Below are 17,621 nucleotides of genomic sequence, written 5' to 3' on the forward strand. Positions count from 1 at the left end.
CCTGGGGCACAGAACACATGGTTGCTCCAGCCTCATCCTGGGCACTGCCACTACTGCATGGCTGGGCTGGGGCTGGAGCAAATGTGCCAAAGGGGCATAGGCTGCAGAGTGGGGCCAGAGGTGGTGGTAGAAGGGCAGGCCTAGAGGCAGAGGTTGGTGGAGCTGGCAGCAGGGGGCAGATATCAGGCCATTTCACTCACCTACCACCTGACCCTCTGCCACCGATTGCCCCACAGCAGAAGTGGGGGAAGTGGCGGGGGGAATGAATTTCAGGTGACACCCGCCTCTCAGTAATTAGATTCTATACATGGATACTTTATAAGTAAATTCAGAGTCATCTTGGATCTGGGTAAATACCGTAGTTTTGCCAGTAGTTTCAACTTGATTACAGATAGAGAATGGTTATTTACCCTACACTACAGTGACTATGATACTTCAAGATACTGTAATCACTGTGAATTCCACTGTAGATATGCATGTGCCTCATGCATAAGAAAATTGAAATATTTGAGTAGCAGTACCTATGAGGGCTGTTTATGTGCCCTGTGCCTTCTTTTGCTCCTGTGCAAAAGCAAAAGTGCAGTAAAGATATAAAAATAGAAGAAGCAGTTATGATTAATAAGCCCTAGCAAAGAAGGAAAGAGTACAGACCACAAAGTGGGCTCATTTTGCTACGTTAAACAAACCAGACTCTTGAGTATGTGTCAGCTTCCACTTTGGGTTACTGGCAGAAAATATTACCTCAAAAGGCTATAGGATGAGAAGCATCAACTGAATCAAACACTGATTGAAGTACTGCTGGCAAATATGGGAAGTTATTGGGTATTCAGCCTTACAGATTTCATGGATTGGAATAGTTCTGAAGCATCTGATAAGTGCACCGTCTGCCCTGGTAGTCTGCACTTAAGTGTTCACAAGGAAAGGGATGTCAGCCAGGTGTCTGCTGGTAGCATACGTGCCAACTTTTATTTTTGCTGAGGGAGACCTAAGAGGACATCACATGCCTCCCTCTCTCCCCGCCCACGGTGGCATGGCTAGAACAGAACTGAGTGAAGTCTGTGGCGGGGCAGGGGTGGATGCGAGCTGCCCGCTGTGGCCCTGGGGCGAGCTGCCCTACTGTCCTCCCCCCCAGGAGTCCCGCACTAGCTGCATCACCATGGTGAGGCACCCCCAACCCATTTGGCAGCAGTGGGAAGCACACCTCCACACCAACACCCCCACTGCTGCTGGGCAGGCAGGGGATGGTTTGTCATGGCAGTGTGGCTGGCACAGGCTCCCAGGGGAGGGCCAGCAGGGCAGGGAGCTCCATGGCTGCATCCATCCCTGTTCTGTGCACAAATCTGAGGGGGCATGTGCCCCTCCATGCCCCTCTTCTTGGGAGTGCACACAGCAGCAGTGAGATGCCCTGTCCCCTGGATGAATCACCCATGGCTCTCTGCTGCTCCCTGCCCTGGTCCTGGACCCCATGCAGAGCCTTGATTGGGCAGCGCCCCCAGGCCCAGCCCATGCCCCACTCCCTCCCTCACTGTGGAGGCCTTAATCTGTACCACCACCCCTCCCCCAACTTAACTGCAGGCAGTTGGGGAAGCTGCTGTCAACCACTGCCTGAGGTTGTATTCCTGACCATATGCATGTGTGTGCACGTACACATGCATGTGGCAACCCCTTGCGTCCTGCTCCTTGCAGCCCCTTACAGGCTGAAGCTCTGCCAGCCTGCAAGGGGAAACCCATCATTTTCTCTGGTTTTCCATGGTTAACAGAAAACCCAGATGCCTGCATGAATCTGGGACAAATGCTGTCCTGGAGTCATGCAGCCTGGGATGGGACTTGATGTTCCCATTTTGGAACTGCCCCACCTAATTAGGGATGGGTGGTCACCCTATGCCTCTTTCTGAGGGGGTCAGGGACCTTGGGCCCCCGCCTACTTAGCACCAATGGCTGGTAGAAATCATTGCTTAGTCTATTTAGAAGTTCTCTTTAACAAGGTTTCTTGGCCTGTTGAAAGGCTAAAAATGGCCAGAAAGAGAAAAGAAGATAATGGAAATGGCTTGGTCCTGTTAGAGGTAACAGAATAAATGTCTGGATGTATCCAGGGAGTGAATTTTCTTCTTTTCATCATTCAGTGTAGCCAAGGAAAGAAAAGAAATAAGGTAAGTGATTCATTTAGGTATAAGTCTGAACTGGCTTTGGGCTGAACTTGGGGTGCTGTCTGGGCAGCACCTTTTCCCTAAGGAAGTCTTTGTAAGGTAGTTGAAAAGTCTACAATTCACTAACACTTGAAGTAAGTGAAGGCTGTTCAAAAGCTTATTTAGATGCTGTGGTGATACATGTAACCACCTTAAAGCAATTCAAAGGGAAACTCAGTGAATTTCAAGAGGAAAGCATGAAGTTGTCATGAGACAGACAGTGGTGGCATTTTATTCCTGTCTTGGTGTCACAAGCCTATCTGTGGGATATTCCCAGAGCCCCAAATTTCTCCCTGCTGTCCCACTTCTTGTCCCAAGGAAGATCAAGGTTTGCCCTGGGTTAACTCCTTATCCCCACAATCTTCTTTGTTGGTTTTCTGGTTCTGACTCCTGGATCTTACTTTGGCTTCTGAATCTGCCAATACCCTTGGCATTCCCCAACTTTGGTTTTTGGCTCTTGATTCTGGTTTGACCTTTGCCTCTGGCTTTTGGCTCCTGATTTTGGTTAACCTCCAGCTTACCTTGTCTCTGGCTCTGGCTTCTGACCTTGGCCTATTTTGGCTTTGGCTATGGCTACAGCTCCCAAGTCTAATTCTGACACTAGACTCCTCTGTACCTCCAGCTCCCTGGAATACCATTCTAGATTGCACCTGTTTTTCTTGTGTCTAAACACTAGGCAAAACTGCCCACATCCCAGTTTCTTAACAATTCCTGTTAGAGTTCTGCCAGTATTTGCAGAGATCAGCCTTTCTGCTGATCCTGCCAGCTCTGACTGCTGGGGACCAGGACTGCCCCAAAGCCTGGGATCCAAAAACTCCTACTACCATACATATAGCCCTTCAAATACCTGCAAGCCTGTCCCCATCCCCATCTTGCATGACTGCTCAGGAGGCCAGCTTCAAAAGGAGTGGCAACGAAGTGGCAAGGGTAATGGATGTCCTGCAGCAGGGTGGTTAGAATGCTGTGCTGGGAAGTCTGAGACCTCCCTCTTTATGCTCACAGTCCCCGGGGGTGGTCACTTTAGCCTATTGCAGGGTTTCTTGGTCCCAGTGGGGACAGACAGAAAGTAACAGGGCAACTATCTCTTATTGTTTTCACAGAAGGCTTAATTTAAAGCTTCCAACCAAAGCAGCAGGCAGGAAACACCCTGTGAAATAGTGCCACCTACTGATAGGAGTGCTTAACATATGTAATACTCAGTACAGAACACCCCTTCCCCTAGATAAGGTAATCCTTTAAGTACTTGGGAAGGATGGTGAATTGTCTTGGAGAACTCAATTCAGAGGTAGGAGTCAGTTTACTGGAATTGGCAGCAGGCTCTTTCAGCTCCTCATGAGTCATTTCAGCAGGTAGAGGATTTGAGGTGTCTGGCAAAACAGCTGTTGGACTCAAGAACTGGCAGTATGATGTCCCCTGGATTGGTAGATCTGGGACTCGGTCTCACATCTTGTAGGCATATCATCTGCAAAGTATCTTCCCATCTGGAGTCTTGGTCTTGTCTGACACTGGTCCTGTACCTTTAAGGACAGTTGTAGGCATCTGCTGTGGTTTGGTTGCCTGGTTTCAGACACAAACAGGATCACTTGGTTTGAAAGTCCGTACAAGTGAAGTAGCCTGTTTCACAAAGAACTAGATTTCTTGTTCTACTTGGCACGTAGCTACCAGGTCTGTGTGGAAGCCAATCCAAGCAGGTCTTCAAGTGGAGATCCCGCAGTAGTTCTTAGATTTCTCGGTAGTAGTAGCTGGAGGGTAGGGCTGAATTCAGAGGGTAGGGCTGGATGGTAGGGCTAGGATTCAGAGTAACCCTGACAAATTGGAGGATTGGGCCAAAAGGAATCTCATGAGGTTCAACAAGGACAAGTGCAAAGTCCTGCACTTAGGTGGAACAATCACATGCACCAGTATAGGCTGGCTGGGCAGCAGCTCTGCAGAAAAGGACCTGGGGGTTACAGCGGACAATAAGCTGAAAATGAGCCAGCAGTGTGCCCTTGTTGCCAAGAAGGCAAATGGCATACTGGGCTGCATTGGTAGATGTGTTGCTGCTAGGTCAAGGGAAGTGATTATTCCCCTCTATTCAGCACTGGTGAGGCCACATCTGGAGAACTGCATTCAGTTTTGGGCCCTCCACCACCCCCACTACAGAAAGGATGTGGACAAATTGGAGAGAGTCTAGTGGAGGGCAATAAACATGGTGATTGGGCTGGGAAACGTGACTTACGAGGACAGGCTGAGGGAACTGGATTTATTTAGTCTAGAGAAGAGAAGACTGAGGTGGGATTTAATAGCAGCCTTCAACTACCTGAAGGAGGGTTTGAAAGAGGATAGCTAGACTGTTTGTAGTGGTGGCAGATGACAGACCAAGGAGCAGTGGACTCAAGTTGCAGGAAGGGAAGTTTAAGTTAGATATTAGGAAGAATTTTCTCACTAGGAGGGTAGTAAAATACTGGAACAGGTTACCCAGAGAGGTGGTGGAAGCTCCATCCTTGGGGTAAGACCTGGCTAGACAAAGCTTTGGTTGGGATGATCTAGTTGGGGATGGTCCTGCTTTGAGCAGGGGGTTGGCTTTGACCTCCTGAGTTCCCTTCCAATTCTCATTTTATATGATTCTGTGATTCTTCAGGACTTTAACCTGTGGTTGTACATGGAGTTACATGCTGTTACCTCTGTGACATTGTACTCATTACCCATACCTTTCATCTCCTGACCCGCCCCAATAAAGCGGTAAGCAGTATTGGTGCTGTCACCCTCAAAGAAATTGCCAAGAGGGACATCACCAGGCTGCCATGCAACAAAGACACAATCACATTCCAGAGCCGGTCATTAGAGGGAGAATTTTAGCAGGATGGCCAGGACTTTGTCTCTCTGAAGACCCATACCCTGAGGAGGTACATCAGTTGTTGCTGACCATGTTGCAAGGAATGCCAGGAACTGGGGGATTATAGTAACTTGATCCAGATGGTTGAAAAAGATGGATTTAATACATCTGCTGAGACTATTGGTGCAACATTGAGTGGAATTCACTGTTCTGCCCATACTCTGCAGCTTGCAGTTGAAGATTCACTGAAGGAACAATATAATCTCTAACATAATTCATAAAGCTCAATGTGTATGTAAAATATTAAGAAGCCCAACAATATTGGTAATAATTAAGAAATTAAAGTCAAAACACCCACTCACAGATTGTCTTACCAGATGGCATTCAACTTATGACATAACTGAGCTCAGGGATTTCTGGCAGGACATGGCCACCTCAAGTCATGAGCTTCATCTGACAGAAGCAAAATGGAATGCCATTGAAAACATAAAGCCTGCTAAAGTAACAGCAGAGATTCTTCAGTATGAAAAACTAACAGTGGATGACTTGTGGTGCTTGGTTAAAATGCCAACTGGAAACTGCAGAAGTCTCATTCCCTGTATCTCAGGCCTTACTGGCTTCCATGAAAAAGTGAGAAAAAAGTCAGCTTGAAATGATATATTTTTGTCATGTATATGCCTTGATTCCAGATATCAAATCCTTCTGTCAGAAGAAGGGAAAATTAAGGCAACACTTAATTTAACCAATATATAGACAGAAAGGGAAATGCTTCATTCAGAAGTAGTTGAAGTCAATTATATAGAATCGAAGAAATGCATGTCTGAAAGTGAAAGACCGGATGATGAACTGAACTCTCTTATTCAAGCTTGTGAAATATCCAGAGAGGAAAAAGAGATCTGAACAAAAGAAACCTCCCAGAAAGATAGTTATGTTTCGATGAGCTATGTCTCAGTAAGAAGGAAGAGATATTAAAATACTGGCAACTTCAGAAAAATGCCATGTCTGAACTATATCAACTGGCAAAATTTGTCACGGCACTTCCAGCAATACAAGTAAGTGGAGATAGAACACATTTAAAGCTTGAAAATGTTCTATCAGCACAGAGGTCCAATATGACAAAGCAGATATTAGAAGACATTTTAGTTTGCTCAACCAAATTTCTTCTATGGTATACATGAACAAAAATCTGATTTGAACCAGTTCAAACTGGTAACTGGACCACTGGGGTTTATTTATTTATTTATTTTTCTTTTGGGGGGCTTGAACCAGAACTAAACCTGAACCGACTGAATGCATTTGAACCAAACTCAAATAAATACGTGTTTGATTCCCTAGCCCCAACTCCATATGGTAAAGCATCACAGGTAAGTAAAAGTGTCTTTTTCATGTCCTAATGGGCTAGCAGACCATTGAATGAAACTGCTTCACATCATTGAAGGCCTTGTCATGACATTTAGTCCATTTTCATGTTGCATCCTTGTCCAGTAGATGATACAAAGGCTCAGCAACTGTAGTTTTGTCTTTTAAAAAGGAATTGTAAAAATTAAGCAACCCTAGGAATGGTTGCAGTTTCTGCTTATTCAAATCTAGGGCAGAGGTTTTCAGCCTTGTTTAACAAGTGTACTTCTGCCTCAAAGTTTCAGTTTATGTACCCCTTTATATTTTTTTCTTTTTTTTTGAAGTGGGGGTACAGATTGAGGCCCCCATAGTGAGGGAGGGAGCACGGGACAGAGTCGTGAGAACAGCTCATCTGGGGGGCGTAGGGAGGGGGTGGGGGCAGCTCCTGCCACTACACGCACCCTGGCAGAGGTCTGGGGGGCATGTGCCCCCTAGACCTGTGCATGGGGTGGAGGCTGCTGCTGTGGCAGGCTGGACTCTGCACCCCACTGCCACTGTCCCAAGAGCCACATGATGCCATGTGCTTGCTGCTGATGGGTAGGCAGGGGACAGACACAAAAGCAGGCAGACACAGACACACTTGCACATGCAGACACGCATGCACACAGACACATACACACACACACGCAGACATATGCACGCACCCCCCCAGAGATAGATTCATAGATTGTAAGGCCATAAGGGACCTTGGAAGATCATTGGGTCCAGCCCCCTGCACCAATCAGGAAAGACAACTTGGGGGGGGGGGGTCAAGGAGCTGGTTTACACCAGTAATCTGAGATGAATGTTTCTCTAGTGCTTTGTTTATTGTACACTTGTAGTCAGTACATACTTGAATGGCACTGTAGCAGGTCTGGGGCCTCAGGAGGGTCTGTGATGTCTCCAGGTGGCCATGTTGCCCTTGCTTCACTCCAGCTCTCACCGTGGCTGCATACCAAAACTGAGATCTTTACCAGCCTTCAGTTAATTGTTTTTAGTCCCCAGAACAGGCAGATCCCAGTCGGTCCCTCCACCATAGTCCTCTCAGTATAGAGCTCCTTCCCTGATGGCCCACAGCCCCAAACTGATCCCCAGCCTCTCCCAGAGCTAATATATTTCCTAAGCCCTACTTCTTTGGGTCATGTGCCTTCTTAGGTCAGCTGTAGATATTTTCCGTTAGGTTTACTGGCAGACCTAACTTCTGTGACTGTTCCTTTCTTACCTAAACTGGGCTCTGATCTATTGTACTATTGCTGTGCCACTAGCACTGCAATAGGTGCTGTGCTGCTTAGGCAGGCCTTGTCATATTGTCCTATTGCATGGCCACTTGTGCTGCAGAAGGCACTTGTAGCCTATTAATTCCCCATGACTAGTCTTTCACAGCCCCTGGTGGGCAGCTCCCTTCACCCATGGAACAAATCAGCGTTCATTACTTCAGTAAATATGGGGCTTGGACGGGTCACTGCTACAGATTTCCCCCCCGCCCCCCCGGCCCCTTTAAGTTGGTGGACACACTTACTGCCTTTTGACCCATGCACTTTTGTGCCTGACTTTGTTTTCTCCTCATCTTTGCGTGATAGAAAGTCAGCCACAATGTTTCTCTTGCCAGGCTGGTGTTGCACTGTAAAACAGAAAGGTGGTAGAGCCAGTGCCCATGTAGTGATATGTACATTTTCTGTCTTTGCCAACTGGAGCCACTTGTGCAGAATGTGGTCCATGACCAGAAGAAATAATCTTCCCCAACAGGTAGTAGCAGAAAAGGTCTACCACCTATTTAATTGCTAAGCCCTCCCACTCTATTATAGGATACTTCTGTTCATATTCTAAAAATGTACAACTAGTGTATGCAATCGGGTGCTCAGTTCCCTTCTTTTCCTGAATTAATATGACCCCTAGGGTCACACCTGATATGTCTATCTGTAAAATAAAGGTTTGGTCAAAGTTTGGCATGTGTACGGTTGGTTTTTGGCATACAGCTTGCTTTATTTGCTCAAATGCGCCCTGAGCCACCGAGTTCCATTTGATCTTGCAGGACACATAGGACTTAGTCAAGGCCATTAGAGGTGCCACTATTTCTGAGAAATGAGGGATGAACTTACGATAATAATTTGCAAGTCCCACAAAGGATCTGACTTTTGTGTGTGTGTGTGTGGGGGGGTTGTTATAGGCTGTTTATCGTCTCTTAAAGCCTGTATTTTGTTTAAAGATAAAGCACCTAAAGTTAGGTGCTTTATCTTTCCTTGACCAACTTGGAAGCCCAAATACTGGGTCTCTTTTTGAGCGAGCGTACATTTGACAGGGTTAACTGTCAAGTCCTTGATCTGGGTCCTGCATTCTGGTGGGGAAATGTGGCATAGGCCAGTGCCAGGGCCAGTGTTCCTCCCCTCTGAGGCTGGTACTCTCTTATATCAGAAGTGCTGGGCTGGGCTGGGCTGGGCCATCCTGGATCTCTGCCTGCCCCCACGTGCCCTGTGCTCACTGCCAGAGGTGTTGAGAGCCCCAGACTGGCTCATCAGCTCCTGTATCTGTATGAATCAATCCCTCAGTAGAGACAAGACTTCCTACATGTTTCCTAGCAGCATATAGCTGAGGATCTTTAGTATCAGTGCTTCAGCTGGGTCCAAACCACTTACACAGAATCACTCCTAAGAGTGAGTTTGAATTCTCCTTCTTTCTCATATTTGACTGTGTATTACACTGTGAAAGGCCATGGTAGGTCTTTTGGTTATAAGAAAATAGTGTTTTTATTCATATCACATAGAACCCATGTATGAACAAGAAGATCCATTTAATCCATAGTAATTTCCCTGGAGTGGTAAAAAAAGAAAAAGAAAAAAAAGATTTCAAAGTAACCACTTTGCAAATATCTAATTAAAATTAAAGTTTAAAGCATCGGACCTTACATAACAAGCTATTAAAATGGCACCTCCCAGACTCTCCAGGTTGTATATTTGCTGAACACCCTTTGCCCTCTATAGATGTGTTCCTAAGAAGGAATTATTTTCTTTTATCATCACGTAAAGGTTACACTGGATTCATTCCCCGCTTCACCTGGATTATGGGTGTTAACTATCTCAAGGGAGTTGAAGAAGCCATGAATGAATTTGACATAAATCAGGTAAGTCATGTCCACAACCAGTATGTCAGTAAACTGACGTAGTTAGTGACCCATCTGTAACAGAAAGTTCTCTGTTAAGTTAAGAGAAACAGCCCAGCAAGAGAGCACTGTAGACTAGGCAGGGGGCAGCAGCTCCTGGTTGCTGGGGCACCTGGGATAATTAAGTAATTAGCAGCCAGCCTTGGCAGTCACCTGGCAGGATGTAGGCAGGGGCCTGGGTGCATATAAACCTGGGGCTTGAGCTGGCAAGTCAGGCTAGCCCTGCTTGGTGCATTGGGTCTTCCTACTTTGCTGCCTGCAAGAAGACTTAGGCCCAATGAGCTCACAAAGAGCCATGCTGGGAGGTATGCTGGCCCTAGGATGGAAGATTTGCTCTCTTAAAGGGACAGAGCTGCTTCTACTGTTTCTTAGGGCTGTGTGAAATTTTGATGAGTGTTTCTTTTCAAAGCTGTTTTGGTGCATTTTGAGCTCAAAGCAACAAAATCAAAATGAAACAGAAGGCTTTGAAACAGCTTCAAAATTAAATGAGTTTCGAAGCAGCCTGGTGGTGGGAGGCAGCTGTACTCTGCCTCCTGCTCTGGGCTGAGCTCTGTGGGGCTGGCGCAGCCACTCAGAGCAGAGCTCTGGCTCTTCCCACCTCCCACCTCCAGGCTGAGCTTCATGGGACTGGCAGAGCTGCTTGGAGTGCAGCCCGGCAGCGGGAGGCAGGGAGAGCCAGGGCTGCACTCTGAGCGGCTCCGCTAGCCCCACAGAGCTGAACCTGCCCTCCCAGCACTGCCGGACTCCTCCTGGGGTGCAGGCCCCAAGATCTGCATGTGGGATGACAGGAGGCTGCTACTGCTGCCTGAGGTAGCAGCAGCACCAGTCTTCCTGGCCCTGGGCGCAGGCTGCTCCCACTGCCAGTCCCAGGTGACAGCCTCCTCTCATCCCAAGCACAGATCCGGGGGCCTGCATGCTGGGAGGAGTCCAGCACAACCCCACAGTCCTCCCAGGGGTGAGGTCCTCTAGATCTGCATGCAGGATGACAGGAGGCTGCCGCTGCTGGTAAGTAACATGAGTTTTGCTTGTCAGCACCTTGAGGTGCTATTTCCCAGAAACTCCTGCACCTAGCTCCTTGAAACTTGGCAGGCTTTATGCCATCAGAAGGGGCTACCATCCCTGTAATTTTCATCTGAATCAGGTATGAAATGATAAAGTTATAGGCATTTTCATGATTCCCTGTTATAGCCTATGGGCAAAACGTGAAATTAGCGAAACAGTTTTGACAAAACGAAACAGAATAGTGCTTCAAAACAAAACAAAATGACAAAATGAAACACTGTCCCTTCGAAAAGGCAAAACAGAAGTTGAAACGAAACAGTGCTGTTTTGCACAGCCCTACTGTTTTGCTTGTGTTATAGCCCAGGGGCTTATGTTACAGTTTTCCAAGGTGAATTGGGATGAGGCTATACGGGAAGGAGTAGACTACATTAGTACTCAGCGAGAGCACCACCACAGAGGGGTCGGGGGCCTGGTGCCAGCGAGGGCGCAGTCACAGAGGGCCAAGGGGCCCAGCTACTGGAAGAGACAAGTGAAGCAAGTGCCCCAAAGCCAGGTCCAGCCCAATGGGCCTAGGCTAGAAGGACTAGCTACATTGGTGATGCGTAGCTAGGGGGCATGTGAGTGCACGTGCACCCCCTGAGATTGGCAGTGCATCTCCTCCAATTGGCTGCTGCCATGGCTGCCAGTGGTGCCTGTGGGTGGTCGCCGTTCACCAGCCCCCACTCGCATCTGTGGGTCATCACTGATTGCCTCTGGCCACTGCCAATGCTGCCAGCGGCATCTGCAAATGGTTGTTGACCACCGGTCAGAGCTGCGGCCACCCCCCCCCTTGGGGGTTTGCAATACTTTAAACTCCAATACAACAGTTCTTATGTCTACTAACTCCCTGTGAAACACCACCTTCTTTTTATACTCCACAAAAGACTTAATGGGTGGCTATACATGAGCAATGAGGCTGCTCCAATGCACTGTAATTACAATTAATTGAGTCTGGAGCTTGGTAATTGTCACACTCCAGCAGTCTCATGTATCAGTGTCCCCATGCTTAAAAATGGCAGCAGGGGAGCTTTATCTAAAGCTCGATCGATGCTGCCATTTTGAAGCATGAGGGCCCTGATACATGAGATACTCCAGACACTTCAGTTAGAGCGCCTCTTGGAGCTGCTCAAATTGAAACGCCCCCACACCCAAGCATGTTTATAAACACCCAATGTTTTCCCACCAAGGGTGGGATTAAATTATTTTGGCAAATATTTTATTTGCTAAAAATATTATTTTGGTCAACCCCAAATTATTCATGAATCTGACTTCATAGACATTAGAGCTGGAAGGGACCTCGGAAGATCATTGAGTCCAGCCCCCTGCCCCAAGGGCAAGAAGTCACAGGATAAATGTCCAATTGACTCTTAAAGGAATCCAGAGTAGGAGCATGCACCACCTTTGGTGGCTTTGCCTCTCATCAGTCCATAGACTTCTTAAGTCAGATAGAGCTCATCCACACACATGAGGAAGCTTTGTGACCATTCGGATGTGGTCAAGTGCTCCTCCCATGAGATGTCAGGGTAGTTGAAATCTCCCATGACAACCATGCACCGGGAGTGTGCAGTCTCAGATAGCTCCCTGGCGAATTCCTGATCAAGCTCTTGATCCTGGCTACGAGTTCTGTAGTAGACCCCCATCTTTGTGTCCTCTGTGCCTTGTTCACCATGGATTTTGACCCAGAGAGTCTCCAATTGCCCCCCCAGGTGCCAATGTCAGCTTGCAGGGATGCACAGCTTTCCTTGACATAGAGAGCTCCCCCCCACCGCCCCTTTTGCCTGCATAATCTCTCCTGTACAAGGTATAGCCATCTATACCTGTAGCCCAGTCATAGGTGGAGTCCCACCAGGTCTCTATTATCCCTATGAAATCATAATCCTTTTGGTTTAGCAGGAGGGCAAGTTCTTCCTGTTTGTTCTGCAGGCTCCTGACATGGGTGTACAGGCATGTAAGTGTCCCACTGGGGGCCCTTGCCTTTCCTAAAGATCACTCTGGGGCTTGAGTAGGGTTGGGTTCCCTTGAGTGCTTTAGCCTGCTGGGTTTACAAAAACTGTCCAGTGGGCTTGCAGTGGCAGTACTCCCACTAGCCCCTGGCGGGCTCAGTTTAAAGCCTGGTCGAGCAGGTTAGCAAGTGTAGCTGAGAAAAGACTTCTCCTCAGCAGAGTGATGTGGAGGCCATCTCTTCCTAGCAACCCACAGCCTCCCTCACCAAAGAGTGGGCTGTGATCGTGGAAGCCAAAGCATTCATGATGACACCAGCGCCACAGTCCCTGGTTGACCACCTCAACCCATCTCTCCCTCCTCAGCCCATGACCCACAACCAGAAGGAGGAAGGAAAAGACCACCTGCACCCCCAACTCCCTAAGCCCCACTCCCAGAGCCCTGTAGTCTGTCATGACCCGGCTGGTATTGCTCCAAACCGAGTCATTCGTGAGCACATGGATAAGGAACATAGGGTAGTGGTTGGAGGGCTGGAGAATCTTTGCGACCCTCTCAGCTATGTCCCGGATGCGGGCCCCCGGGAAGTAGCAGACCTCCTGGACGAGGGGGTTGAGGCAGCAGATTCCCCCTCAGCCCCTCTCAGGGAGGAGTCTCCTACAACGAGCACTCTGCGTTTCATCTTAGGGAGAGTAGGGGTGGGTGATCCTCCCTTGCCTGCAGGAGCTGGCATCTCTGCAGGTCTACTGGGGCTGCAAGCTGATTGTACCTGTTGCAAAGCCCCAGAAGGGAGGGGACCTTGGTGCAGTGGGCCTTGGAGCCCTTGACCACCTTGGTTCCAACCCCTTAGCTGGACTGTACAGGGGATTCCCAAATCCTCCCTTGTCCTGGAAGGTGACCGTGGTCTATCCTCTGCCTCCAGGGGGTGGAGGGCCTGGCAGTAGGAGTCTATCTCCTGCTCACCATCCCTGATGGCACGCAGTTTCTGGACTGCGGCCTGGAGCTCCTTTATCTGGTGCCCCAGAGACTCCAAAGTGGAGCAAACCCCGCAAGGGGAGGTGGCTATGTTCCTGGTCCCATGAGCCTGGAAACGTGCCAGGCAGCCCCCGCAGCCAAAAACCAGGGGCTCCGTCTGCGTGGAGCCCAGAACCATGGGCTCTGTCTGGGTGGAGACCTCTGAGGTGCCAGAGGGGGAGGCCGCAGACTCCAACGGGACCCTTGGGGTACAGCGTGTGCCCATCCGCGTCGTGCCGCTGGGAGGCTGGCTACTGATGGGACTAGCTTCCCTAGGGCTCACTGACAGGGCCTTGGGCCCTCCCACTTACCCTCCTGAGCAACTTCCTGCATTGCGCGGCCTGTTCATGAGGCTCCAGTTGCGTGGCTCCCTGGGGGGCTGGGCAAAGTAGGAGCTGGGGCAGGCGAGATCCTCTTCAGCTCCTCTCAGCTGCTCCTTGCAGCTGATCTACACTAGCCCCTCCCTCCATGGGCCCTGCTTATCTCTGGCTGTGCTGGGGGTCGTGAGCCCTTTTAAACTGTGTGCATGCACAATGGGCCTGCTGCCAGCACCATGCTGCTCCTGAGCAAGGGGGGGCCCTGCCTGGGGATTTGGGAGACCCTGCCCCACCGGAGAGGAACTGGTAGGAACCCTCTTCCCCTCTTCACTTTCCCTGGGGGGGCTGGGCAAAGTAGGAGCTGGGGCAGGCGAGATCCTCTTCAGCTTCTCTCAGCTGCTCCTTGCAGCTGATCTACACTAGCCCCTCCGTCCACGAGCCCCGTTTACCTCTGGCTGTGCCAGGGGTCGGCAGGGTGCTTGGCAGCTGCTGGGGGTCGCTGGGGGGAGCTTTGGGGTGCGGGGGTGTGACAGGCCTTCACCCGTGTGTCTCAGACCGCTCCTGGGGCCAGTTTGGTTAGAATACATAAAAAAATTTCAGCTGGAAAAAATGGGTTAAAAGGAAACCAAATGGAAAAGATTAAACACTTAATTTTGGTATTTCTGAAATAAGACATTTTCATTTTTAATATTACTTGAACTTTTCTTGTAGCTCAGTGACCTGTGGGATGTTGGTCCTCACATTAACATAAGGGAATCTTATTTTACATAAGTTCTTTCACACTGTATCCGTCTAGTGGCACTAGGCCACTCTCTGATCTTATTAGAATTTACTCTACAGGCAGTCCTTGGACTTACGAGACAATTGGTTCCTAAAATGTATTTATATTGTAAATAGCAGTCATATTGATTTGGAAGGACTTCTTTGAGGTGACTTTGCTGGACTTTTTGAAGGGCTCTTGGTTGGACTTTTTGAAGGGCTCTTGGTTGGAGTCCTCTCAGGAGTCTTGGCTGCAGGTTTTTCTAGAGTCTTGTCTGCTTTCTTAAATAAAGTGTCCAAGAAAGTTTGGACAGATGTTCTCTAGGGAGGTGGGTGATCCAGCGAACTTGTTGGCTGGCATGGTGTGGCACATTGTAACTCAAAACATTATAAATTGAGGACTGCCTCTATTGAAGAATGACCATTTCAAATTCTCCTAACTAATTCCCCACATACACTCAGAGCTACTGTGTCACATACTTCTTCCCTACAACTACACTTACATTTTCCCTGTATTATCACTTATGTCAACAAAACTAATCCCAAAGAGAATTAATAGCTTTCAGTAAATTTCTCAGGGTTTTTAATTATTCCACTCTATGCATTTTTCTGGGAGTTCTAATAAACTAAAGAGATGGAGAACCTGAAGATGGAATTGTTTCTTGTGCCATGGCTATGTCTAATATATCACTCTCCACTGAGCCCAGGGTTGGATTTTCTGGAATTTTCAACAAGTTTAGCCATATTTGTGCAAATGAGTGTAATCATAGGCAAGTCCTCAGGAAGTTGTACAAGTGAGTTTACTTCTCTGGCACTGGAAACAGTAACAAGTATTTGCAGCTTTGTCTTCATAACAGCCATGTTTTCTGTTTTTCCTTTATGGTCTTGGGACAACCTAGTGCAGAACCTCAGCCCTGTCTCTTCAAATGCCATTAATCCAAATACTAATAATTTCTTCTGCCCAAGTTCCTTCAATTATACGACAGTTTTTATTATACAAATTCCATTTATTTTCTTTATACCGTTCTTTTTTCTTTCTCAAAGCAGAATTTCCTGCACTATCCTCTGAAAATATTCATGTCAACTACTGAAAGTGACAGGAGACTGGGTCTTCTGAACTTTTTTTGAGTTTGTAAAAAGGACATTTTAAAATCAGAAAATCATTCCAATTAAATTTTCCAGCCAGCGTTAGCCTGACAAAATCTGCCCTATCAGCCAGTACCTTCATATTTCTTCTAGCGCTGATTCTTGACATAGCTAATCACTCTCTGCTTTTCCATCTCTTCTTTTTTCTTCTTTCAAATTTGCACCACTTCTGTTTGAGCTGGTGCAAGAGCACATACGTGCATGTGTGGATGTGCCCACTGGGTGGGTCTAAATGTGCTATTAATTCAAAGCAAAAATACTGTGCAGTAAGCCTACCCAGGAAAACAACTACATGTGCTCCCTCTAGGGAGCAGATTTTCACCCAATGGGAGCAATCCAGTACAGGACTGCTCCCATCCTGTTCTGCCCCCTACAGCAGCCAGGGGAAGTTCCAGGCTCCTCTGGTGCTAGCCCAGGTTCTGGTAAGGGGCATCGGGTGGTTCCAATGGGCAGAGGGTCAGCAGCACTCTGCTGGCAGCAGCAGCAGCAGTTTCCTGGCTTTGTGAACATTGGGAGGGGACATGATGTGCACGAGGCCAGGAGAGAGCTGCCTCTGCAGCGGGCAGAGCTCTCTTGCCCTGTGTTTATCTGGACACACAAATGCCAGCAAGCTCCCTGCTGAGAAGTGCTTCCCTGCCCAGCAGGGGGTTGCTGGGAGTTGTCTGGGGTGTGGGGCAGCTGCAGGCAAGCCTTCTGCAAAGTGTGGGGCAGGGGGGAGGCGGGGCACGAGGCTTGCTGACATCTGCCCTGCTCGGCATGAAGCCAGCTCTTCCAGGGAGCAAGTGGGAGCTAGAAATCTATCCCTCACCTCTTCCCCTGAGCAGTTCCACATTGCAGGGAACTAGATGCTCCAAGGAGCAGGCAGGGGTTAGGAATCCAGTCTTTCCTGTTCCCTGAAGCAGCTCCGCACCATGCACAGCTGGCTGTGCCAGGGAGTAGGCAGGGGCTGGGAATCTGTTGGACAGCTGAGGGCTGAATTCCCAGCCCCGACTCACTCCCTGGAGCAGCCAGCTCTGAACTGGGAGCCCAGACAGGGAGCAGAAAGCTCCCAAGTCCTGGTGCTTATCAGCTCCCAGCTCCTGGGGGCAGCCAGGGAGCTAAACAGCACCAGGACCAGGGGCAGAGAGCTCCCTCTCCCCTGTGGCCCTCTGTTGGCTAGGCTGACTGTGAGCAAATCTCAGTCAGAGTCTACACATGTGTAGTTTGCACGTGTGTGTTATTTTACTACCTGTATTTACAGATAGTCGCTAACTGCTCAGTAGCCTAATTTATGGTGCGGTAAATGTAAGTATGTGTAGATGGTGATGCTTTACTGCACAGTAGACTAATCTACTGTGCAGTAAAGTGTCTTATGTAGACACACCCACTCAGCCCTCCAGCTAAGTTATTTGCAAGCCTGCCCCCCTCAGGAGTGTTACTCAAATTGCCAATTGCTCAAATCACAAGCGAGACTTTATAAAGGGGGATAAGGCAAGGTGCCGCGTTTATTGATTACATGAGTTAGACATAGAGGTTTGGACACCATTCATACAAACACACACAAATCATCATACACATCATTACACACACGCATACACATACACAAAACAACCATTTCATCCACACACACACCGGATATAGTTACCAGCAATAGTTGCTCAATATCAGCCTAGGCTGATAACCCGGGCTTATTGAGTAGATGATGATGATTTGAAGATAGCAGATTTGAAGATTACAGCTGGAGTGGGGTGAACAGATGCATCTGTGCTCCAGTGAAACAGCAGTAGAGAAAGAGATTCACCCAACTTGGCATTTTCAAAGTGTTCTTTTATAGGGATTGGCATCCTTTGTTTCAGTGCTTTGGGGTTTTTTCCATACCCAGCTTCTGGTTT

At 48.3% G+C, this 17,621-nt stretch overlaps 1 protein-coding gene across 3 annotated transcripts in view; it reads left to right on the forward strand.

The window, feature by feature from the left end:
* Positions 1-17,621, forward strand: part of FAM166A (family with sequence similarity 166 member A) — a 78,890-nt gene that overhangs the window by 40,810 nt on the left and 20,459 nt on the right. For 2 of the 3 annotated variants that reach the window (XM_019505169.1, XM_019505168.1), the window contains exon 6: positions 9,402-9,496. In XM_019505169.1, coding sequence (XP_019360714.1) covers positions 9,402-9,496 — 95 coding nt within the window. Of the gene's footprint in view, positions 1-9,401; positions 9,497-14,062; positions 14,152-17,621 lie in introns of those variants that run through there. The other variant, XR_002095318.1, reaches the window with a different exon arrangement.

The sequence above is a fragment of the Gavialis gangeticus genome, unplaced genomic scaffold (assembly GCF_001723915.1).
Source record: "Gavialis gangeticus isolate Ggan-Ray unplaced genomic scaffold, GavGan_comp1, whole genome shotgun sequence".
Taxonomy (NCBI): domain Eukaryota; kingdom Metazoa; phylum Chordata; order Crocodylia; family Gavialidae; genus Gavialis; species Gavialis gangeticus.